Source organism: Melitaea cinxia, chromosome 1 (assembly GCF_905220565.1).
Source record: "Melitaea cinxia chromosome 1, ilMelCinx1.1, whole genome shotgun sequence".
NCBI classification, from domain to species: Eukaryota; Metazoa; Arthropoda; class Insecta; order Lepidoptera; family Nymphalidae; genus Melitaea; species Melitaea cinxia.
This window is the reverse complement of record NC_059394.1, coordinates 1,436,888-1,462,068: the sequence shown is the minus strand read 5'-3', so window position 1 is coordinate 1,462,068 and position 25,181 is coordinate 1,436,888. Positions and strand designations below refer to the sequence as shown.

Here is a 25,181-nt window from a genome sequence, read left to right as displayed (position 1 = left end):
TTCTAGTTAAAACTAAGTGAACAATCAGTCTTTATTTATATGTATAAAAATAATAAATAATTTAGATGTTGGTTCAGTGTACTTCATAGATTCTAGAAAATGAAAAAGGCGTAAATTTTGCTTTATTTTATTGTACTATTTTACTAAAAATGTAAATTGTTGTATAGTCCTATCTAATACAAATTTAATAAAATGTTACTCAACCACTTCTAAATTTTACTGAAGATTTAAAGTAATTATTTCAGTATTACTTTATTTTACTTTTTATTGGAATGTCTATGAAAAAGGTTTTATAAATAAACAGTTACAAAAGATAAGTCTTCAAATGTTAGTTATCTTGATTGACAGATTGTATGTAATCATAGAAATTGTCTATGATATATACCTACTCTACATTCAATTATTCATATCAACTGTTCAAGATATTTGCCGTTATGGAATGTATAAATATTGTCAAACGACAATAAACACTAAATATAATTGTAAAATCTACCACATCACAGATATATAACAATAAATAATTACTAAAACTAAATCTAAGCGAACTTTAAAGTAATTGATACCTCATTTTTACGTTTTTAAAAATATTAGTCAATGAACTTGTTTCAAACTGACTTTTCACATCTTATATTATTTATTTACACGCAGCAAAACAAAACACCAAATTGTTTTCCAGAATAAATCAATAAATCATTATTATAGTTAATTAATTTGGTTGTCCCGGTGAATGGTCGTTGAGAAAACCAGTTTTATTATACAAAACATACTTAAATATAATCATAAGCGAGCAAGGACCTAATTCAAACAGCAATAAAATTACTGTTTATCGATTTATATATTATATTGTAAGCAATTTGAATGACTCAATTTTTAACCGACTTCAAACAAAGGAAGTGGTTCTCAATTTGATTGTGGACCGATTTTGGTATTTTTTTTTTTTTTTTTTGTAATCGAAAGGTGGTCCCATTTAAATTTAATCGAGATCTGACAAATACTTTTTGAGTTGTATTTAATAATGCGTATTTACTTGGCTACTTTTCTGAAGACCTACTTTGTATTATTTGTCAATGTAATTGAAGTCAGTTTTTTTTGCGAGCAATTATAATATAGTTATATCGATTTTAATAATAACCATTATAATTATACTTGAAAACCGCGATTCAGTTTTATAATATAATTTACAGTATGTCGCTAAAACGAGTAATGTAACTGTTATAATTATTGCTATTGTATTTAAAGACAAAAAAAAAAAACAGATTAATCTTAAATCCAATCTTAATATTCGCCTGTTTTTATACTTCTCATTGTTTTTATTCAAAGAAAACAATCACCACATTTTTTTTTTAATTTTTTTTAGCTGACCTTAATTTTCGGTCATCCAGGACATACACTAAACGCATTCGAACAAAAATAATTTCACAACATTAAAAAATCGCTCACAAATGGTCACTGCACTCGAGCGCTTGGTTGCAGTAGCCGTTACTTCTATCTAAAGTACCATTAGTTATAGTGGTGACGGTGGGCAGGTTGCCATTGGTCTTGTCGTGTCCTGGTAGATCTGCCGATGGTGCGACCGCGTTGTTGTTCTTCCCACCGGGCGGCCGGTAGAACCACCAAGCGAAGAAGAAGAATAATAGTGAACATAACTTACCTATTAGCGCTAACGCTAACATGTACCTGAAATGAGATTATATATTTATCTATTTTGAGAAAAAAAAGGGTAGCTGTATCTGTATGTGGATACTGAGGTTCGTCACTAGTGAAATTGTTAAGGCTTGCTTGGTTCGACCTAAGAATTTTTTTAGTTCATCAATATTGATAAAAGAGTAAATAATAGTGCCTGAAGTAATTATCTTATAACTCAACTAATAATACTTTTAACGACATTTTTAATAAAATAGTATAGAAGCAACATAATTTGAAAAAAAAAAGTGTTGAATTTTATATATATTTTCTAGTTCTTGATTTTTTTTTAATTTTGTTGATTGGTTTTTAATTAAGTACATAAAAGTATTTAGGAAATTTAGTATTTTAGAAAATAACAAATACCGTAAAAACAAAATAAATCAAACAAAATAATAATAATTCAAACTATTAAGTGAAATAAAAAAAAAACATGTCTTTATTTAATATTAAAAGTTTACTAGTAATATTTTAGTTTTACAAACGTCATATTATACAGTCGTGTGACTGATTTTACGTCACTTCCGTTATATATTTATCTTACGGTTTTAGTATCACATTTTGTTCAGTTCGGTCGCCCAGCCAAATGTCAAGCCTGCCGTAAGGAACTTCGTTCCAATGATTAACGATTTTAATTTAACCTCTAAAATATTTTAAAAATAACGCTATATAAGTTGCAATATTCGTTTAATATAATAAAACAGATAAATTATAACATGGCAAGGAATACAGCTGGAGCTAAGGAGGATAGCAGCATTGGCTGTATTATTACAAACAACAGCTCTACTCTCAAGGTCACTGCTCACAAAGCGTCACCTTCAGCGTCCTTTCACACAATTTCACTGCCAAGGTGTATTTTTCTTACCACGCGCCTTATTCTCTAACGGCCGAACCCAATATTCAATCTATCTCTGGTTATGTCCTACTAGAGACAGAAATATCTATCTATCATTCATTTTACTGACCCAATAAACTTGTCAACGATAGGCAATCTTATCCTTCAAAGCTGTCTGTCGACGAGAGGGAGGATAGCTTACTAGAGATAACAGTTCGTATGAAAATGACAGTGTAAGCGTCCCAATAATAATAGAGTTCTATCTGTCAGTAACGTTGGTTATCTTTAGTAACAACAATATCCGATCTATAGTTTTCGGGGGATAACTAAGATTTATTAATTGAAAAAGTATTTTCTTTGTTTAAAATAAAATTAATTTCGAGTGAAAAATAATGGCAGACTCAAGTTCAAGTAGCAGTTCAAGTGATATTGCTTTTTGCAACAATTAATTGAATAAAAATAATATGTTTCTTGTGAAATAATACTTTACTCATCTTGTGAATAAAACAAACAATTTGGTGAATGATTGTACCTATAATTTGCAATGATTTGTATAATTTGAATTTTGATTTGAAAAAAATTTATACAAATTCAAACGAAACAACGATTCAATAAAGCGTAATGGCGTCGTAGCGTCTTTTCTTGTCGTGTTAAAACGTTCCGTTACTAGATTTACCATGGATTCCATATTAAAATAATATCATTTATTATAAATTAAAAAGTCTGTGTAAATATTAATTTGTCCATTTTTTTATAAAACAAGATTACTTTAATATGAATAAAATTTGTATGACAAATTTAAATACTACAAAACATCTGTGTAACATAACTGAGGCCGCCTGTGACGCTGCGTATACTGGAATGTAAGGAAGAGCTCAGGTAGCCGGTCTATCTACAGCTAACTGGAGATAGTAGTCCCCTATGCGAATTATTGGGACAACTACAAAGGATAGATAGTTAGTTATTAGCAGTCGATGATAACTACCTATCTCTATCTTTAGATTGAATATTGGGTTCGGCCGTAAGGAGTAAACTCAAAAACTTAATTAGTGTGTAGTCGGTACTCACTCATGTGCAAGTTGTAGATCAAATAAAATATTTATAAGTCTGTGGTGTGTATTTACTTAAGTGCAGGTTGTAAATCAAATAAAAGCTTTTTAGGTTTGTGTTGTATACCTTTTTCTTTTTTTATTCTTATGTGCAGGTTGTAGAGCAAGTTACAACTTTATAAGTGTATGGTGTGTCCACGTTCACGTGCAGGCACTGCACATTTAACTGAGGTAGGGCACAGCAGGAATTTCCTGCTCAAAATATGGAGCAGCCCGACTGGGGCAGTACCTCGACCTTACAGAAGATCACAGCAAAATAATACTGTTTTCAAGCAGTATTGTGTTCCTGTTGGTGAGTAAGGTGATCAGAGCTCCTGGGGGGATTGGGAATTGGGTCGGTAGCGCGCTTGCGATGCTTCTGGTGTTGCAGGCGTCTATAAGCTACGGTAATCGCTTACCATCAGGTGAGCCGTACGCTTGTTTGCCGACCTAGTGACATAACAAAAAAGGCAGTAGCTCGAGTGAGCGCTTTACAAGGCCGTACGTACCTGCTCATGTGCAGGTTGTCGTAGAGCGCGCAGGCGCCGGCGGCCCACAGGCGGCAGGCGCGGTCGATGAGGAAGCCGAACAGCAGCGGCGCGGGGATGGTGCCCAGCAGCCGCACCACGATCCACTGCAGGCCCAGCGCGAACGAGCGCTGCTCCTCACGCACGCACCTGCTCGGGGGAGGAACGTCGTTAGCGCACGCGGCTGACACGGACTGGGGGCGCGATAGGGGCATAAATGGGGTGAACTCAACTGTGTGCTACTGCTGCGCAAAACCTTTCTCTTGATAAGGAAAAAGGTTTGAAAGTTAATCAGCTGCTAAGTTACAGCAGATCTTCCACGTAGCTCAGGAAATTTTGGCATGCTTATGCACTATTTAATCTTAATGTTAAAATTATAGCAACATTTAGATTATACATAGGAGCACCTTTAAAGCGTGCTCTTAAATATAATGTAAGTAAATGATGAAATACACCATATACGACGCAACATTTACATTACCTATATAAAAAAATCACTCAAACAAAAGAAAATACTAAAAAAACGTATGTAGTAAAAAATATTAAGTATAAAATTTACCTTAACGTAGCGGACAGTGCGGGCATTGTCGCAATGAACGTGAACAGCATGAGACAAAACGACAGAAACACGAAGAGCCAAAGGTAAACACACTCAGAACTGCATGTGCTGTTTATAGCTTCGTAAGGTATGGATGTGTTGGTTTCTGAAATACGTTGTACAAAATTACACATTTTTTTATTTTTATCATTAAGAAATGTGATCAATAAAAAAGGACCCAGTATATGACTTTGTGGTATTCCTAAAATTGTAAATGAAATTTATTTGGAACAATATTAATATTTCTTTTATATAACTTAGAGATCAACTTTTTTATATTTATAACATAACATCTTTTTCATTTTCTTCCAAATTCCACTCTCCCGCAATTACCAAAATTTATTATTTTATTTATTTATTTATTTTTAATATAAAAATAAAAAAAATTAAAATAAAAAAAATAAAAAATAAAATTAATTTGAAAAATAAAGTTAAGATATTTCGACGACGCAGGCGCAGCGCTGGTACAGCGTGTGCGCGGCACGGCGACGCGTACGTACCTGCGTCGTAGTAGACGGGCAGCGCGGCGGCGGGCGCCACGCAGGCGCAGCGCTGGTACAGCGTGTGCGCGGCACGGCGACGCGTACGTACCTGCGTCGTAGTAGACGGGCAGCGCGGCGGCGGGCGCCACGCAGGCGCAGCGCTGGTACAGCGTGTGCGCGGCACGGCGACGCGTACGTACCTGCGTCGTAGTAGACGGGCAGCGCGGCGGCGGGCGCCACGCAGGCGCAGCGCTGGTACAGCGTGTGCGCGGCACGGCGACGCGTACGTACCTGCGTCGTAGTAGACGGGCAGCGCGGCGGCGGGCGCCACGCAGGCGCAGCGCTGGTACAGCGTGTGCGCGGCACGGCGACGCGTACGTACCTGCGTCGTAGTAGACGGGCAGCGCGGCGGCGGGCGCCACGCAGGCGCAGCGCTGGTACAGCGTGTGCGCGCCGCGCGTGAGGGCGCGCGCGCAGGCGGCGCGGCACGGCGACGCGTACGCGCGCCCGTCCGCGCCGCACACGGCCGCCGCGCGCGACCCGCAGCCGCACGCCGCGTTGCACTGCGCGGTCAGCTGGTCACCGCTACACCGGTGACCACATGGTTACATTTCGACACCAACAATTTATGCTGTGTGGCTACGGCACTAAAGAATTTAGCCACCCCCTCTCTTCCCTTGGGTGTCGTAAGAGGCGACTAAGGGATAACAAGGTTCCACAACCACCTTGGAACTTAAGAAGCCGACCGATGGCGGGATAACCATCCAACTGCTGGCTTTGAAATACACAGGCCGAAGACGGGCAGCAGCGTCTTCGGTGCGACAAAGCCAGTACTATGGGCAAAACACATGAGTTCACGTTATTTTTGGCGTAAACTTGTGGAGGCCTATGTCCAGCAGTGGACTGTATAGGCTGTAATGATTGAATGATTGAATTTATACTACATCAACTCGAATTTTAGATAAGTTGTGTTTTTTTTAATCCAACTAAATCGGCAGACAAGCGTACGGCTCACCTGATGGTAAGCGATTACCGTAGCTTATAAACGTCTGCAACACCAGAAGCATTGCAAGCGCGTTCCCGACCCCATCCCCAGTTGTCCCCAGGAGCTCTGGTCACCTTACTCACCAACAGGCACACAACACTGCTTGAAAACAGTGTTATTTAGCTGGGATCTTCTGTAAGGTCGAGCTACAACCCCAGTCAGGCTGCTCCTTTTCATTTCGAGCAGAAATATCCTGCTGTGCCCCTTTTTTATCTTTTCTTTTTTTTACTGACTAAAAAAACACCACATGTAAGCAGTCGCCTGCCTGGGTGGGGCGAGATGGGGTCGCGCTAGCATTCGCCACCTCGCCCCGGCGGTAGATCCTACTGTGCCCTACCCCAGTTACAACTTGATAAAAAGTGTTTTTATATGCAATAAAATATTGTGAAATTGCAATGACTAGATTAACTATTGAAGATACCAAATATCAAATAAGTTTCTTAATTAACACAAAAGGCGTCACATTTTTCACTTTTAAAAGCCTCTATTGTAAATTTCACTTTTATGAGTTTACTTTGTATAAATTGCTCGTGTCGATTGGTATCAGTGCACGACACTAGTAGAAGTTAAACTTCTTTACGCACGTTCGACTTGGGGAGTAAACTAGTGAATGCGTGACGAGAGCGTTACGAAAAGTAACGATCGGGTGAGGCGAATGGAAATCGAAAGGGAGATATAAGTTAGTGAAGATAGAAAGAGAGAGTTACGTTTCGTAAGTTTTACTTCAGTCGTGTGGTCTAAAGTACTGTGGTTTTTTTGGAGTTTGATGTGCTACAGTTTAAAATTTAAAACTGACCGATTCATCGAACCCAACCTGAACCGAAATAATAGGAACCTATGAAATTGCCGTTTTCGATGAAATAAGTTAACGCACTTTTTTTCTATATTTTTTTATTATTATTATTCAAAGTAATAATTAAATTACCCATGGAATGGTAACTTATTGATGCCTTTCTTGAAAAACTCTGCTGGACGGGAGGCAACAAACTCTTCAAAGGTATTTTGTACGGCCTCTCGAGTACTAAATTTTTTCCTCCAAAAAGTGATCCAAATTCTGGAAAAAGTGGAAGTTTATAGGGGCAAGATCTGGTGAGTACGGTGGATGACGAAGAACTTCCAACCCCAGCTCTTGTAACTTGGAGACCGTCTGCTGTGCAGTATGAGGTCGCGCGTTGTCGTGCAGGAGCAGCAGAGCCGAGCGATTGACCAAAGCTAGTTGGAGACGTACGAGCTTCCCCATTATTGTGTTTAGTTCTTAACAGTACACATCTGCAGTAATGCTCATGCCGTTTGGTAAAAAGCTGTAATGAATTACACCGGCGCTAGACCACCAAACAGTTACCATCACTTTCTTAGAGGTCATTTTTCGTTTAGGACATTGTTGTACTGAACCAGGCTCTAACCAACTAGCTGAGCGTTTGCGGTTGGCGAATAGAATCTATTTTTCGTCAGAAGTAACAATGCGATTCAATATGCCTTCGTTTGTGTGTCTGTTGAGCAGTGCAAAGCACGTCTCGATGCGTATTTCGCGCTGGCGTTCATTCAATTCGTGAGGCACCCATTTGTCGAGCTTCTTTACCTTGCCATTTTAACGCAAATGGACCAATATTGTTTTAGTGCTGATTTCGAAAGCTGCTGCTAATTCAGCTGTAGTTTAAGAATCACCAGCTTCCACAATCGCCTTTAATTCGTCATTGTTGACCAACATTTTCAGCCGACCAAGTGGTTCATTTCTTGGGTCAAAATTTTCGAAACGAAAGCGAGCAAACCAATAACGGGTTGTACGATCGTTAGTAGTGTTCACAGCGTAAACGTCGTTCATGTTGCGTGCTACTTCTGCCGCTTTGCTACCACGACGGAATTCATAATCCATAATCACTCGAATTTTTAACATATCCATGATGACGCAAAACGTACAAATTCGATGTAAGCAGAACGCTAACCATTAAACAAATGACTAATTATAAAAAGAGAATTCCATATTTAAAAAAAAATAATAATTCGAAATTCGAGTTCTTAGCAAAGTTTTTTTTTTTTGAAATAGCCAGTACGACGAAACGGCAATTTCATAGTTAAATACCTAATAACAACAGGATCAAGTGCAATGGACTATTAGAAGAAAATAAGTACCTAATAAAGTATCACATTTATTTTAGGGAACTTATTTGAAAAATAAGATTCCCAACTAACAAAATTATTTATTAAACAACCTCAAGTGTACGAATATGTATAAATAAACAAATAACCAACTCTCCCTTAAGTGCATACTTATTTGCATTTATATTTACCTAATTAATACTCTGTCTAATAGTAAATAAGTCTACAATCGCGTGTTGTGTTAAACTGCTAACATAACTTTAGCGGCGATCTGTATTTGTTTAATTGTTTTATCAAAGATATCAGCATCGTACTTAGTACAATTAGTACGTGAAATGTTGCTAATTGTAACGCTCTTATGTTGATTTTTAACCGACTTCAAAAAAGGAGGACGTTACTCAATTCGACCGTATATATATATTTGTGTGTTCGGGGATAACCTCGTCGTTTATGAACCAATTTTGATAATTCCTTTTTTGTTGGAAAGGAGATATCCCAAGGGTACCGTGATAAGTAAAATAGGATCTGTAGTGCTATTCTGTAAGAACAATTTTCGTGTCTCGACAGCGGAATCCGCGGTGAGATATCAAATTCGTATTCATTAAAACTCGACAGTCCCGTAGCGCCACACTTGTGAGTGCGGCGACGAGTCGAACCCTATTGCGTGAGAACGTTGACATTTAATAGTATAAATTCGGTATTCTGTAAGGGGATTTACCGCTTCACACATCACAATTCGAGACTTGATTCGACACTTGACTTCATTGCACATATTCTAAAATAAAGTCATAAGAAAAGAATATCGATAAAATAAACACAGCTCTAAATTGCCGCTCTTCGATTCGACACTCACTTCACATCGCTTGTGCGTACGGAATGTTTACAGAATTCCAAACCAAGGTGAAGTGGGTTCGCTTTCGAAGTGAGCGCTGACAGCGACAATTAAAAATTATCATATCGAAAATTTCGCTCGAGCGGGTGCATCGTTCCATAGCTTAATTGGCTAGAGCGCCGACACGGTAAGTCGGAGACGCGGGTTCGAACCCCGCTGGAGCGGTCAATTTTTGATATGATATTCAAAAAATGTTTAGAATTCGTAATGTGGGTAACACAAAAATAAAAATCTTAGAAATTACAATTATTATTATTATTTATGGTTTTGACGATTACAACGTTAATGAGCGACTGACAAAAATTTAAAAAATATTGAATATTTTTAGTTTTTCTTTACGCTACTCGACTCAATACTGAGTTAGATCAAAAAAATGGAAAAAGACAAAAGAAAGAGTAGAAGAACTTAAACAGAAGGAGCTTCGCTTGATAATGTGATTAGTAATAATTGTTACTTTATACAAGACCAAATACTTATATTTAACATTTATTTTGGTTACTTGTTTTTAAGGGAGGTTTTGTATATTATTATAATATTTTTTACTCTATAAAATTGTATCTGAGGATATAAACATAATTTAACTCAAAATATTCTTATGGGTAATTTCATTTTTAATAACAATAATATCAAAATCATTATCAATTACAAAAATCATTAAAATAAACTAAACGTTTCTTACCCAGAAATGCTAGGACTGTTGTACGGTACGGTGACACCAGCAAACGGGTAGTTGTCGCAACTGAGCACGAATGAAAAGGAGAACACCGTAGCAAGTAAAGTAGCGACCACACACAGCTTGATGATACCAGCACAAGCCAATCGCCAACGCTTCACCAGCCAACCCCCAAGAAACGTCCCCCCTCCACCTGCTGGAACTGTTATTACACCTGGAAAAAATACGATCATAGAATAAGTACATTAAGGTCAAAAATTTAACCATAAAATTGTGAATATAAATCACAATGAAACTTTGAGTAGAAATTATTTCTCAGTACATTTTAAATCTTCAAATGATTTGACCTTTTCGGTCACGGTTCTGTTTCAATTGTGTAATGAGAAAGTATGTGTAAAAAAAGCATTTACCTTAATCGTAATTACGAATTAAAGAGAAAGGACTAGAAGAAAGATAATGTCTATAGGGTAAGTCGACAAACAATTATAGTATCTAATTCTGACTTACCCAACAACAATGCAGCCTGTGACGGATTAACGGAAAACTGATTTTCAATAAGTTTCGGTAAAAACGCCGCAAAACCCGATATGAGCATTCCCTCACTGGCTCCCGCTAGATTCAAAAACATAAAGGTTGGATTTTTGACCAGCGCTGCAATTGCTTTTGGTAACTCTCGTAAAGCGCTGAAAGCTGCTGTTTTTGTTTCGGCACTTTCGTGTGCTTCTGATACTTTCGATGCTCGAATTTCCGCAGCTCCTGAATAGTATAATAATATACGTCGACTTGTAAGGACATATAAGGTAAGAAAAGTTTATAGAGGAACTTAATATTATAGGCAAAATTAAAAGTTAAGAAAAAGTTTCATGGTATAAAATTTAGACTTTTATATTCAGATTTTTATGGATGTGATAAATGAACGATGAGCACTATTGTGTAATTAACAATCTCACTTTTTTTTTTTTTATTTGTTCAAAATACAAAAACCACATAGTAAAAACTTATACATAAGCTTGCCTCGAAAACTCACAAGAGCTTATCCGGACAAGCCGCCGCATCGCATATCATATTATCATATGATATCTTTATCGTACTGTACCATGTTATAGCCATTAAATTTAAACTAAGGTAATTACTAAAATTTTGTAACTATTAAACGCTTAAAGATTTTAGTAAATGTTCTTTTAGTGATCTTCTATATTTTCGTTTGTCCAGGTATAACTCTTGTAGGTCTTCGGGAAGTTCATTAACAAATGCAGGTATATTGTGGTACATATATTTATGGTACATACTGATTACACAATATGTATATAAATCATGATAATAATTTCTGAAAATGAATAAGTAAATGATAATTTCACCAACCTGGAAGTTCATAGGGAAAGGCGAGCAATGGTAACGCTACGATCAAACAAAGAATTGCTGACAGGATGAAGCCGATCCACCACGCGCCTATCCAAGACGAACTCAGGGGTGTTACACCCAACCTAGATAAAACAGAAGAAAATATTTAAATATCAACTTTTTTTTCTAAATTGGGACAATTTAGAAAAAAAAAAGAGAAAATGAGAAGAATAATAGTTCATCCAAAAAAGAAGTGCTCGATTGGAACCGAAAACCCAAAACAGATTTAGAATTTAAAAAACGAACATTTCCATGATTTTCCGAAAATAATCGGAAAATTAAAGCATACATTTTCACAAAAGTTATATACTTCTTTACGTACGCCTGACTTGGGGAGCAAGCTGGTGAATACGTGACGAGAGCGTTACGAAAAGTGTAATCTGATGAGGCGAACGGAGCAAAGAGAGAGGTGCGAGCACACATTTTCTTTCTTTCGCTCATAGCCAGTTACCTTTTGTATATCTAAGACACAGTGCGCGCCTATTGTGCAGAAGTTTTACTTCAGTCTCTATACAATCTCTCGGTTTTAGCCAAGTTTACGATTTGATCACGATTCAATCAGTAACATCCTACGGCTAGGCATAGGCCTCTCTCCGTGTAGGAGAAGGATCGAGCTTAATCCACTACGCTGCTCCACTGCGGGTTAGCGGATAATTTACAATTTTAATTTAATCAAAAGTTGATATTTATCATGTGGTCACATATACATTTTATCGAGATCTGATAACTACTTTTTGAGTAATCTTTGATAACGCGTAGTTACTTGACAATTTTTTCGTCGATCTACGTTGTATTATTACTCGTCGATGTAATTGAAGTCGGTTTTTTTTCGTTTGCGAGCAAACACAATTATTTTCAGTTGCTGATTACTGATTTAGTTTTTATCTTGACACTCCGTCTAGAAGTACAGTTATTATTCTATAAGCAATTGCAATGAAATCGAATCGATGGCGTTTTATAGGCGCATTCAACGCAGGTGAAACCGTAGGTAGCTGCTAGTATATAATGTAAATACATAACTATAACATAAAGATAACATTCATTAGGAAAACAGCGGGTGTTCGCATCCATTGTAATATCGGCGTTTTCTAAATTGTTTTCATATGTAAATTCGACTGAATCTCGAATAGGGAATGGGGACTCTTTATGATATTAAGTGGCCGTCTATGGGCGTCTAATGAATAAGAATAATAGAACGGCTAATGTTATGCAAGTAGAATTTATATGTTAAACGATTCTCGTTAAATTTTACTCTGATTATATTGTACGGAATTTCGTGTGTAATAGCAGAAGGTCGTCTACCTATATGATGATTGGTGACCTTCGTATGGATCGATAGTTGCTTTAATTATATTAGTTCTATGCCTAAAAGATTTTATTATACCTTATTTCATTTGAAAGTTCCTTGTGAATCTATACAAATAAATAAAATTTCAGTGTCTGTTTGTATTATCAATATAACTGCTTTTTTCTAAATGCATATGGATGTATACACGGTACATATACCAAAAATGACATTTTTTACAATTTTTGTGTGTCTGTCTGTCTGTCTGTTGCGGCTATTCTCTGAAACGGCTGGACCGATTTTGACGGGACTTTTGACGGTAACATATATAAACAAAAAAGATAAAAAATACAGTAATTCAGAACCTCCTTTTTTTGAAGTCGGTTAAAAATAAACTTAATGGAACAGTCGTCGTTTTAGTTATGTCTTGAAAATAGTAACGAAATTTTTCTCTTCCAAACAAAACGTAGTCAAAGCAAACATTGTCATAACTTTGCTTTGCCGCAACGTTTGCAATTCCATTCACTTCTAAAGTATTTCTTGCAAAAACTACTACAGAAACCTTTAACTTCAGTTGACATTATAAAAAATCGGCTTTTCATCGCTTTACAGCATTTCTCTTGTCCCCTTTGTGATAATACAGCGTAAAGAATATCAAAGTACTACAAATTTTCTATCGCTAAAAAGTAAATGTATTAAAATATCATATATTTAATAAATAAATAATTTTATTTTAAATAAATAAATAAATAAATAAATAAATATATATATATATATATATATATATATATTAATATGCTACGGTTATGATGTTTGCCTCCCTTTTTAGAAAACAATCTTTCAATTACTCCACATAAATTATATATCATTTTATAGATAATAAATATCTTGCTCTCCCGGCATCAACAAAAAAAATTGCTTTTGTTTTGTAAATAAATTAATTATTAAAATTATATATACGACGGCTTTAATTTTGGAACAACGTCAACATGATTGACAGTCGGTATTTTTTGTTCAATTTTTAAATTAGCAAAAAGCATTGATTTTTAAGCAGTTTAGTTAAGTTTTATTTTTAATATTTTTTACGTATTTTAAAGATGTTAGATTAATTAATGATAGATATAGATTATTTTTATGATAAATATATAGTAAAAATAAATCACTCGTAAACAATTTTCAAAGGTAATGTTAATAGTCAGACGACGCGAATAAGAAAAATAAATGGATGTATAGCGCGACCGTCAGATAGACACCACACCAAACATAAAAGCATCGTTCCTTTTTTCGTAAAATCGAACGATATCAAAACATTTTGTCTTATATTTCATCTATTTTCGTACATCATTGCGTTGATATAAGTAGAAGAAACTCGTAGAAACGTGTTTTCGACATCGCAGTGTCTCGCGCCGATATACAGTATTGTTCGAATTAATGTGAACACATCAACATTTTTCACAATTTAACTTTTTTTCACAGTTGGCAATACTTTTATGTCAAAGGAGCGGCCATTTTGTTTTACTGTTTTGTCAGTCAGTAATTGGTCAGTAAGTAATAGCATATAACAAGGTACAGACGCGTTGCATTTGTTGTTTTTGCGAATTATTGTATTTTGAGTGAACTAAGGCTTTATTTGCTTTTTATTTGTGAAGATGGATATTACTCCCAAAAAGCGTACTAAAATTGTGACTTTGAATGAACACACCTCCATGACTCAAAGAGATATTGCCAAGGAGTGTGGTGTAAGTTTAGGAGCTGTCAACAAAATTTTGCAACAGAAAAGGGACACTGGGACGATTGAAGTAAACAGAAAAGGGAAATGTGGAAGGAAAAGAAAGACAACAGCAAGGGACGAAGTTTTTTTAATTAGAGAAAGTAAATTAAACCCTAGGAAAACCAGCCAAGACCTTCAGCAAGACTTAGCACACGCTGGAGTTATTATTCATGACTCCACCGTACGAAAACGACTCATTGAAGGGGGAAGAAAAACAATTAGACCTCAAAAAAAACAGTTACTGACTGCTGCTATGATGAAAAAACGATATGATTGGGCAAAGAAATATGTGAGCTGGACTGTTGAAGATTGGAGAAAAGTGTTGTTCTCAGATGAGAGCCATTTTTTGGTACAAGGACAGCGATCTCGTTTCGTTAGAAAAAGTGACAACGAAAAGATTACGGCAGCTCATATTGATCAAGCTGTTAAACATCCATTAAAGAAGATGTTTTGGGGCTGCTTTTCTTATAAAGGTACCGGATGCCTTGTGCCAATTGAAGGGATGATGAACTCGCAAAAATACAGAGACTTGCTAGAACAAAGATTGGAAGTTGAACTAAGAAAAGTTGATGCTAACGGTCAAGAAGTTTTTCAACAAGATTCGGCTCCATGCCACGTGTCCAAGATCATGAAGAAATATTTCAAGGACAACAATATATCATGCCTTGAATGGCCAGGGAACTCGCCGGACCTTAATCCCATTGAAAATCTGTGGGCTATTGTAAAAGCTAGACTTCGTAAAATGGATTGCACAACAAAAACAAAACTAATTGAGGCTGTAATCCATACATGGTTTCGAGACCAGCAAATAAAAGAAAACTGTAAAAAACTTGTCGATTCCATGCCAAAACGTGTTGAAGAAGTTATAAAAGCCAAAGGGGGACACATTTTCTATTAAAACAATTTAAATTGTATTCATTTCTCTATTTTTTTTGTCTTATGACTAATAAATGTTGATTTTTTCAAATTATCATTTGTGTTCACATTAATTCGAACAATACTGTATATATGCTATTATCATGTTGCATTTATAGCTTAATGTACAGCAGAGTATAATTACATACATTTTTCATAAGCGTACATTCTCTTTATTCTCCTAAATTACTCATTTTACGACTTCGTTATAGCACCAATATAAGGAACTTTATTACCAAAGTCAATCGTCTTAAGCCAAAAAAGTCAAAGGGCAAAATGTTATTCAATTAAAAAAAAAAAAAAAAACGAAAAAAAAAACGTCAAAACAGTACAGAATCTGTACTGAATAGTATTTATTTACCGTGCCGTAGTTAATTTAAAAAGTGAAACCGTATCAAAGAGATCGTTCAAAACCTCGTTCCGCGGAAAATGATATTTCGTTACGGAAGCCATGAAAGTATAAAACGTTGGAATTAATTTGGCTGAAAAGTTGCTTGAGCGACGCACAACGAGATGAAAGCGAGAGGGCAAGTTCGCTGAATGAAGCCGCGCACGGTTGAAATATTAAAAAATGCGAACAAGACGCGGAGTCAGATAATTAAAACAACGCCCTTTCGTATTTGTATTGTGTTACACGTGATTGGAACTAATTGATCATTTCCATTATTCGAAAAATGTAGCGAATATGAGCAAAGAAAGATCCAGACGCTACTATATTAAGCCTTTGGTTCCTGAAACTACAAATATAGCTTAACGTTATTAAGCATCAAAAATCGTGTACCAAAATATTCTTTTCAGTCGTAAAGTCGCAAAAGCATAGAATACACATTTTTTTTTTTATTATTAAAAATAATTATAAAGCAAGTGAAGATCATCTTATATACCATCCATAGTAATAGTTACACTATCACTATAAGTGTAGTCTCTAATTCACAATGTATATATACTATTTCTATTGGTGTAAACACTTGCCAATGATCCTTAAAAAATAAAACACAAAAAAAGTATCTGATACTTACGTTTCTGAATCGACAGTCGCAAAATCTGTATAAATTCTGAGCATTTGGCCGCCGACCACGTAGCCCAGCGCTGGGCCAACTACCGCCATTGTGTAGTATACACCTGAAAACAAATAAAAACAAATATTAAATTGAATTTTATATAACTCAAACACAATTTATAGCGTGTTAGAAAAAAGGAAAGAAAATCCTTATAGACGCATTGGTGCAATAGTTACAGAAACTGACTGTTGCTCTTACTGCCTCAAGTCCGAAATAAAATTTATGTAATTATTTAATTACATAAAAACACAAGAAAAGACACGAAACAAGTACTTTTTAATTACTAATGAAAAAAAAAACAGTCAATGAGTTATTTATATATTTACACTATAAAAATTCTTTTTTTACAGAATCATATTTTGAATTCATAGAACAAAATCAAATAAAAATTTAAATGTCATGTTAAATTAATTTTACTGTTAAATATAAAATAAAAAAATATATAAAAAATATAAATAAACAAAAATAGAAATAAAATAATTTTCAATAACTTCTTTATAAATAAATTTGAAAAGTAAAAACAAAAGTAAAACAACTAATAACAACCAAAAAATGTCAGTATTATCATTATTGACTGGCATTAGGATATGTCAAAATCTACTAATTCATCAATATCAAAGTTAAAAACAACGTAATATTATCTATATGACATAATTACTACCTATTCATATTTATCTATTTTACCTATATATGCCTTTTAAGTAGTTTCAGACGTAGAAGCGTGATAAATAGTCGAGTGCCTTCAAGAATCCCGCCATTGTTCGTATAAACCGCATCGCTGCGAGGTACAACGTATCCCATTTCTTGTGACCCTTTCACGCCTTATGTTTTCTCAGCTAAAAGCCTCAGTGTAAACCCGGTCGCACATTGCAAGATGACCTACCTTTCAAACTATTTTCTTTTTGGTCTACTTTTATTTTTGGACGGCCTTTTTTTTATTTAAATTTTAGAATACTTCTATTAGAAAGTTTGTATATATGAAAAAACGTAGTTTGTTAAGAAAGTCATCAACATCATCATCATTTCAGCCTAATGCAGTTCACTACTGGACATAGGCCTCCACAAGTTTGCGCCAAAAATGGCGTAGTCATGTGCGTTGTCTATAATCACCACGCTGGGTAGGCGCAGGTTAGGAAAATAAACTAGAATTAATCTAGAAAATGTAATTATAATTATAACGTCAACTGTTAAAATAAAAGTGTGTGTGTACTTATGTGCGCACATAAGAAGTTATACTTCATTGGCTAGTTAACTTCACGTTGCTAACTTCTTCGTTGATTAACTAACTTCAGGGTGTCGGTTTTTTCGTGACGGTGTGCGCGCATTGTAAAAATTTACTCTCATTATTCTTCCCTAGCGCGCCAAAAGAAGTATTATTTCAAAACTAAATATATATAAATTCGAATCTAGGTTGAAGTAACTACAGGAAAGATTTGATGACTAAAAACCTTTAAGAGAAAAAAAAAAACAGACAAAATTTTCAATAAGTAACCTATTTAAGACATATTATGTTTTAAATTAATTTTGTTCAGATGAAATTAAAACTGTAAAAAAAAATATTTCTTTAAGGTTTTACATTTTTAGAATTGCGTTTCCATCTATCAGTCCACATATTCTTACCGCCTGCATCCACCCGCATCTCGATACCTCAAGAGGCCTCCCCGCCTTGTGTCGGCCTCTCGTGGCCTCTCGTGCCTCTCACGACCGGAAGTGGGACCTCTCGGGTAATGGCATTTCGATTCGCGCCTCGTACGTTATCGAAAACGCTTTTTAAATGTTTAGCATGCATTTGGCGATACTTCGACGACTCTTGACGTATAATGTTACATTACTTAAATGATTTATAGTTAAAAAACCTCTTTTTCAACTTTAACATAATATGAAATTTTATTTTAGAAAAAGTGCGACAGAAATGATCAACTATTTATGAACCGTTGAAATTATAAGAAAACTGTTCAAGGAGACATATAATAATGACATGTTGTACAAAACTAGTGGTCACCCAGTGGTCGAAATTCGACCAGTCTACGTTCTGTTGTCAAAGACTATACATACATACTTCTATTATAATAAACAAAAGAGTATACATACTGTATATATATGTGTATATTATATATGTGTGTGTCCAATACATGGTAGTGTGTGTAATGTTTTTTTTTTATTTATTTAATATATTTTTATGCATAATTAAATAAAATTTTAGCGTTCTGCACTCCTTCTCTATATAATTGTGTTTGCAGACAAACGAAAAAAAACCGACTTCAATTACATCGACAAGTAATACAACGTAGATCGACGAAAAAATAGTCAAGTAACTACGCGTTATCAAAGATTACTCAAAAAGTAGTTATCAGATCTCGATAAAATTTATATGTGACCACATAATAAACATCAGCTTTCGATTAAATTAAAAATTGTCAAAATCGGTACACCCAGTAAAAAGTTATTGCGGATTTTCGAGAGTTTCCTTCGATTTCTCTGGGATCCCATCATCAGATCCTGGTTTCCTTATCATGGTACTAAACTAGGGATATCCCCTTTCCAACAAAAAAAAAAATATCAAAATCGGTACATCCAGTAGAAAGTTATGCGGTATAATACAACGTAGGTCGACGAGAAAAGCGTCAACTAAAAACGCATTATTAGCACACACCACCTTTCGATTAAAACAAAATTTGTCGAAATCGGTCTACCCGGTCAAAAGTTCTGATGTAACATACTTAAAAAAAAAATACAATCGAATTGAGAACCTCCTCCTTTTTTGGAAGTCGGTTAATAAAGTATAAGTGAGCGAAATTTGATACTCCTTCGTCCGGGTAATTTTCGTAAAAGGGGGTACAAAGTTTTTGCTTCACGTATTAAGATATAGAATAGAATTGATACAATATTTTAGCGAATCAATAAAACATGAAATAACTATTTCATACAAAAATCTGCCATATTTTATCGTTCTCTAAAATCTTTTATCAAGTTTGAATCTAAAATTACCACAACAATCTCATATTGAAATCTGTATGTTTTGCCAAATGCAGTTGCATTTGAATATTGGTCGTGTTATCGGGACTTGTATCGATCTATTGGCTATACATAATTTATATTTTATTAAATAAAATAAGTTTTATATATAAATGTCTATTGTTTAATTCATCTTCTACAAAATTATATAATTGACGAAGATGCGTGTTTTTCAAATGCTTTTGAAAGGTACTTAAATTAATAAAAATTTTGATTTGTCTTTTTTTATTTATATCCGCCAACCCACGTCGAAGCAACGTGGTTGGTGGTGGATTAAGCTCTGATACTTCTCCTACATGGGAAAAACGCCTATGCCCAGCAGTGGAATATTACAGGCTGAAGCGAAGCACTATTTAGAGATATAGGTTATATAAATTTATCAATGGGTTTCGAAATGGTCGCAACAAATAGCTGGTCCTCCATGATATAAGGCAAATATGTATAGGTCTATCGATTTCTAAATCCATTTACATAGTATGTTTATATACATACATTAAATCAACACTTTAGGCTAAGCAATTAAAAGAATAAAATATATCAATAAAAAACGAGTGTGCTTTAGACCACACGACTGAAGTAAAACTTAACGTAACTCTCTATATTTATAACTTACTAGCCGACACGTGCCCTTCGTTGGGCGTTAATTATTATTATTGTAATGCAAATATATAGTTAAGTTTTTATCTCATTTGCATTTCTCCGGCTTGATTTACATATACTGTTATTTTTCACTGAATTTTTTGTTCAATATGACAATAAAATGTAGCCTATATCACTCCTGAATGTTTAGCTTTCTGTTAGTGAAAGAATTTTCATGATTGGATCAGTACTTTCGAAGATTACCCCCTACAAACAAACAAAGTTAGAAACTTTATCTCTTTATAATATTAGTATAGATATCTCCCTCTCAACTAACGTTAGCCTCGCCGATCACACTTTTCGTAACGCTCTCGTCACGCATTCACCAGCTTACTCACCAGCCAAGCGTGTGTACATAAGTTTTACTTTAAAAAAAAGCACATTTTTTCATTTAAAAAAATTCCAACTCTCATTCTGAATAACAACCCTAGCACATTGTATGGAAAAATTTAGCGGTTAGACAGCTTCGAGTAGATTAATTGCTTGTCAGGTATAGGCAGGTATCGAAACAATGCATGACCTTTTCGCCATTAGCTGTTTGTGTGCGCTCGGTAATTAAGCTGTCAGAAGAAACTGTACGATCCGAGCTATTGAACTTGTCTCCTGCTGTTTAGCATTTAAAAATCTGAAGTCGTATTGTTTAGGATTTTAATTAATATTGTTTTAGAATTTTACTTACGTATTAGTAGATTAGCAATTAATAAATTTTTAAAAACCCGTTTATATCCTTTATTTTTCTCCCTCCCTTCGTTAACTTATTTAAGAAGGTCTCAATTCGACTGTATTTTTTTTTTCTCATAACTTTTTACTGAGTGAACCGATTTTCATGATTCTTTCTTGCATTTTAAACATTTAAAACTCTTTTGTTAATTTTTTAAATTGTAATTAAATACATAAATTGAAGTTTATGACTACATGGTGTATGAAATTTCATCACCTGTTTGACATCGCGTAAGCGTGGATTGTCAAGCTGAAGAAGCTCCGTCATTTTAGACAAGAGACAAGAGATTAAAAATCTAAAGACCCTAAAAATGTCTTATTACGCATCTTATGGGCAACACACATGAGTTCACGCCATTTTTGGTAATGATGATGACGTGTTTATTTCAAGTTATAAGCTCAAAATATAATAACCCACAAAAAATAAAATAATAAAAAAATAATAACCCACTTTAAAAAAAATGCTGAATTGCGTTTTTAGTTGTTACTTAATTTCGTATAAAATCTTTAAAGCGCAGAATTGATCCTATTACAGTATTAATTACAAGCACAGTATAATGTTACTATAAGCTATGATATTATTATTATTCTGTACTCTAAGTAAGAGCCTTCCTGTGTAGCGACATAACGCGGTCATTTCCTACATAGTTATGATGATATTGTTCTTAAAAGCTAATGGAACATCTTGCGTTAAATGCGAACGAGTAACAGCCACTCAGCTGTGTACGTACGAACGTAGTGTAATGCCTATATCAAAATTAACAGGTAACGTATAGTGGGTCGTGTTGAAAGATATTAGATAAAAGGTTGCAGGAAATTTTATGTAAATGACGCAATATTCAAAATCTTAACTAATATAAAATCTATAACAACAAGTTTAATAATTAAAAAAAATGAAAATCTTAATTTGTGGTATTTCGATCTCCGAACTACGCGATTATTATTAAAAAAAAAAAACTCACAGCTCGACCAAGTTTCGTTTGCTTGAAATTTTCACACGTTTACTTGACTTATTATTTAAAAAAAAAGTGTCAAAGGAGTATATTTATGAGGAACTAGTGGTCGCCCAAAGGTCGAAATTCGACCATAATTAATAGAACAAAAATTGATTTTCAATTGAGAGAACAAAATATAGAATAGTACACACTCACCTAAATAAACGGAAGACATCTTCTTGGACACGTTTTCGTCAATATAGGTGACGCCAAGCGTAAACAGCGGAGTAGCCCCCGCGCCGTGCAGCAGTTGCGCTGCCACGAACACCGCGACCGCCCAGGCGCCGCCCTCTGCAGGCTCGTCTTTCAACGAACTGGACTAAAACGCGAAATAGTTAATAATAATAATTATTGTCCTTTTATGAAAAAGCCTAAACCACTAGAAATAGGAGTGTAAAATTTTAAAATCGGCAAAACAAGAAAAAAAATACGAGCAGTAATAACATAAATTTGAGTCACACGTAATTTTTCTAAGTAGGTAATCAATATCCGATATGATCCAGTGGCTAGGATACCTGGCTCTCGCCCGGGAGGGTCGAGTTCGACTCCCTGTATAGGAAATCATATTTTAGTTGTTTTTATGATTTTTTTATACGATTAGGTCGACATACAAGCGTACAGCCTACCAGGTGATAAGCGGTTATCGTGTTATCGTAGCCTTCAAATGCCTGCAACACCAGAAGCATCGCAAGCGCGATGCCTACCTACCCTTGTCTTTGTTCAGGAGTTCTGGCTACATTACAGTATTATTTAGCTGTGATATTCTATAAGGTTGAGGTTCTTCCCAGTCTGCTCCGGATTTCGAGCAGGTTATTTCCAGGTGCACAAGGTGCACTAACTCAATAAAATGTCAAACGATTAATTTAGGAAAATATACTAAATATAATCATGGTCTTTTGTGAGAAATATTGGATGAAAGTTAGTGTGAAAACTTAAAAATATTAAATCCAATATTATAATGCAGTAGCAGTTAAAACAATTTATTTAAAAAATAATGACACATTAAGTAGTCAGTCAGTGATCAGACAGATTCACTACGAAGACATTTCACTAATAAAGCGACGATCATCAGTAATGATCTCATCATAATCACACTGTAGTTATGGACGTTCTAATGTTTGTTTTTATGATAAATTTCTAAAAAGAAACTTTGTAACTAATAAGAAATCATCTGTGCTCATTTGGCACTATTGAAAGCCATTTTAAGAAGAAAAAGAAGAAGAAGAACTAATAAGAAATGGCAATTTATTGAGAATATCTTTACATATTATCATTTTATACCAAAGTTAATGTGTATTTTTAAAGATTTTTTTATACAAATACTGGTGTGTTATATTATTTACCGATATAAAATAAAAATAAAAAACTAGATGAAAATAATGTTAACAAAAATACTTAAGAAGCCGTTGAAAAATCATGGCACTACACAACGAACTATTATACAACTGCACAACTGCACTTCAAGTACCTACATCAATGAATCGAGTAGAAACATACTTTTTACATATTCAGTTATACTTTAAACGTACAAATATTTTTGTCATCTGTAACTTCATATCCTTAATAATATCTACGCTACGCTTCAGCCTGTAATATCCCACTACCGGGCATAGGCCTCTTTCCCCATGTAGGAGAAGGAGCAGAGCTTAATCCACCACGCTGCTCCACTGCGGGTTGGCGGATATATTCCCTACTATGAGTAACGATCGCTATCAGGCTCCATAATATAGAATTCATTTTATATTAGTTACAATTTTGGTATACGGATATAAAATTAATTACCGATTTAGACAATTAATTCTATTGAAACCTTCGTCTTCAGTTCTGCATCACAATTTTTTTTTATTGTTATCATTACCTTACATCCCTTAAAGCGCTTTATCGGATCGTTCTAGCTGATTGATCTAGAATAGGGCCTGCGTCTGGAACCTTTCATTCCATTCGTTCATTGAACGGTGAATGATGATCTCATTCATGTTGCCTTTGTGATCGAATTAAGTCGTTTGAATGCGCCTGCGTCGCTTATTTATTATGCGATGGCAAGAGATCTATCTGTCTGGGCGTTCTTTGTGTACTGATTATGTGTTTTTTTGTACATCTCTCCGATGTATTTAGAAATTTATAATTACGCTAAAATAGTATTTATATTTAAAAAAAAACTGATAATAAATCGCTAAATATGTTACTGGGCTCAAAACTCGTGAACGGCTGGATCGATTCGAATTTCAAATAGTTTTGTAATATCTTATAGAAATTTTTGGTTCTTACGTAATTAATGTTTTATAATTAATTTAGAAAATTGGGCAAAAATTTTTTACACTCATAATTTAAATTTTACCCGTTTGATAGTTCGGAAGACAAGACAAAGTCTTATCAACAGAAACATTAGGGATGTTATTGACATCCATTGATTATTTATTTTCATTTTATTAGATTATGTTCGTCAGTAGGAGTTGTGCATACAGATATATACTATACTATACTACAGGTTGGTACTATTTCTATTACGATTACAATTCAAAAGTTTTTAACATACCACAGTTGCATTCACAATGCAGAGGTCATCCGTTTCCTCTCCCGCCACTTTGTACGGCGGGACGACAAAGTGTGGCAACGCGAAGAGCAGAGACCCCAATCCCATGAGCAGCACCCCCCACCCCAACCACCTGGGTTTGGAGGAACTGCTTCTACCTCCGAGGTATGTGACTGGAGCGAGGCAGGCGAAGGAAGCCATGTCATACCTGATGGATAAGAGTACTGGATGTTAATGGTGAACTAAAGGTGGGTCTTAGTAATCTATCCTTAGGATAAGGCTAGCATTTTTATAGGAATGTTGAACGATTTATGTCAAAAATTGATCATCAGTAAGATAAGTTGATAAACTGTGTGGTTACAGCAGTATATAGTCACCCCTTCCTTCTCCTGGGTGTCGTAAGAGGTGACTAAGGTATAACACAGTTCTGCTACCACCTTGGAACTTAAAAAGCCGACCGATGGCGGGACAACCGTCCAACTGCTGGCTTTGAAATACTCAGCAGCAGCGTCTTCGGTGCGACAAAACCAGCCCTGCAGTCACCAACCCGCCTGCCCAGCGTATACTGACTATGGTCAACACACAGTCGTCATGAAGTGATGAAAATAGATTGAATAATGAGATTGGTCGTCACTAGTACAATAATAGTATTCCAACTATTTTACTGACATGACTTTAGTAGGGATTTCGTAAGTACAGTCACGAGAATACTCGTAACTTTACTGCGTCACTCGAGTCAAGTACCTACACTTTTTGTAATTTACAAAATGAAAGAAAGAACTATGATTCCATTATTGTATTGAACAAAAAGGTAACATGTGTAAACATTTACCCGCCAGCTATAACTCCAGTCTGCATCGACCGTAGACCGAACCTCCTCTCTATGGTTGTGATCACCACGTTCACGAAGCCATTCACCACCATAC

The 25,181-nt window shown here is 35.1% G+C and overlaps 1 protein-coding gene across 1 annotated transcript; it reads right to left on the bottom strand.

The window, feature by feature from the left end:
* Positions 1–1,106: 1,106 nt before the first annotated feature.
* Positions 1,107–25,181, bottom strand: LOC123654920 (solute carrier organic anion transporter family member 4A1). Its single transcript, XM_045590780.1, has 11 exons — positions 25,088–25,181; positions 24,262–24,463; positions 21,879–22,041; positions 16,312–16,414; positions 11,283–11,404; positions 10,428–10,676; positions 9,927–10,134; positions 5,596–5,798; positions 4,693–4,837; positions 4,116–4,283; positions 1,107–1,677 (listed from the first exon to the last, which is right to left on the bottom strand). Exons 1-11 carry the CDS (start codon positions 25,177–25,179, stop codon positions 1,437–1,439), a joined length of 1,896 nt encoding a protein of 631 aa, XP_045446736.1. The 5' UTR covers positions 25,180–25,181; the 3' UTR covers positions 1,107–1,436.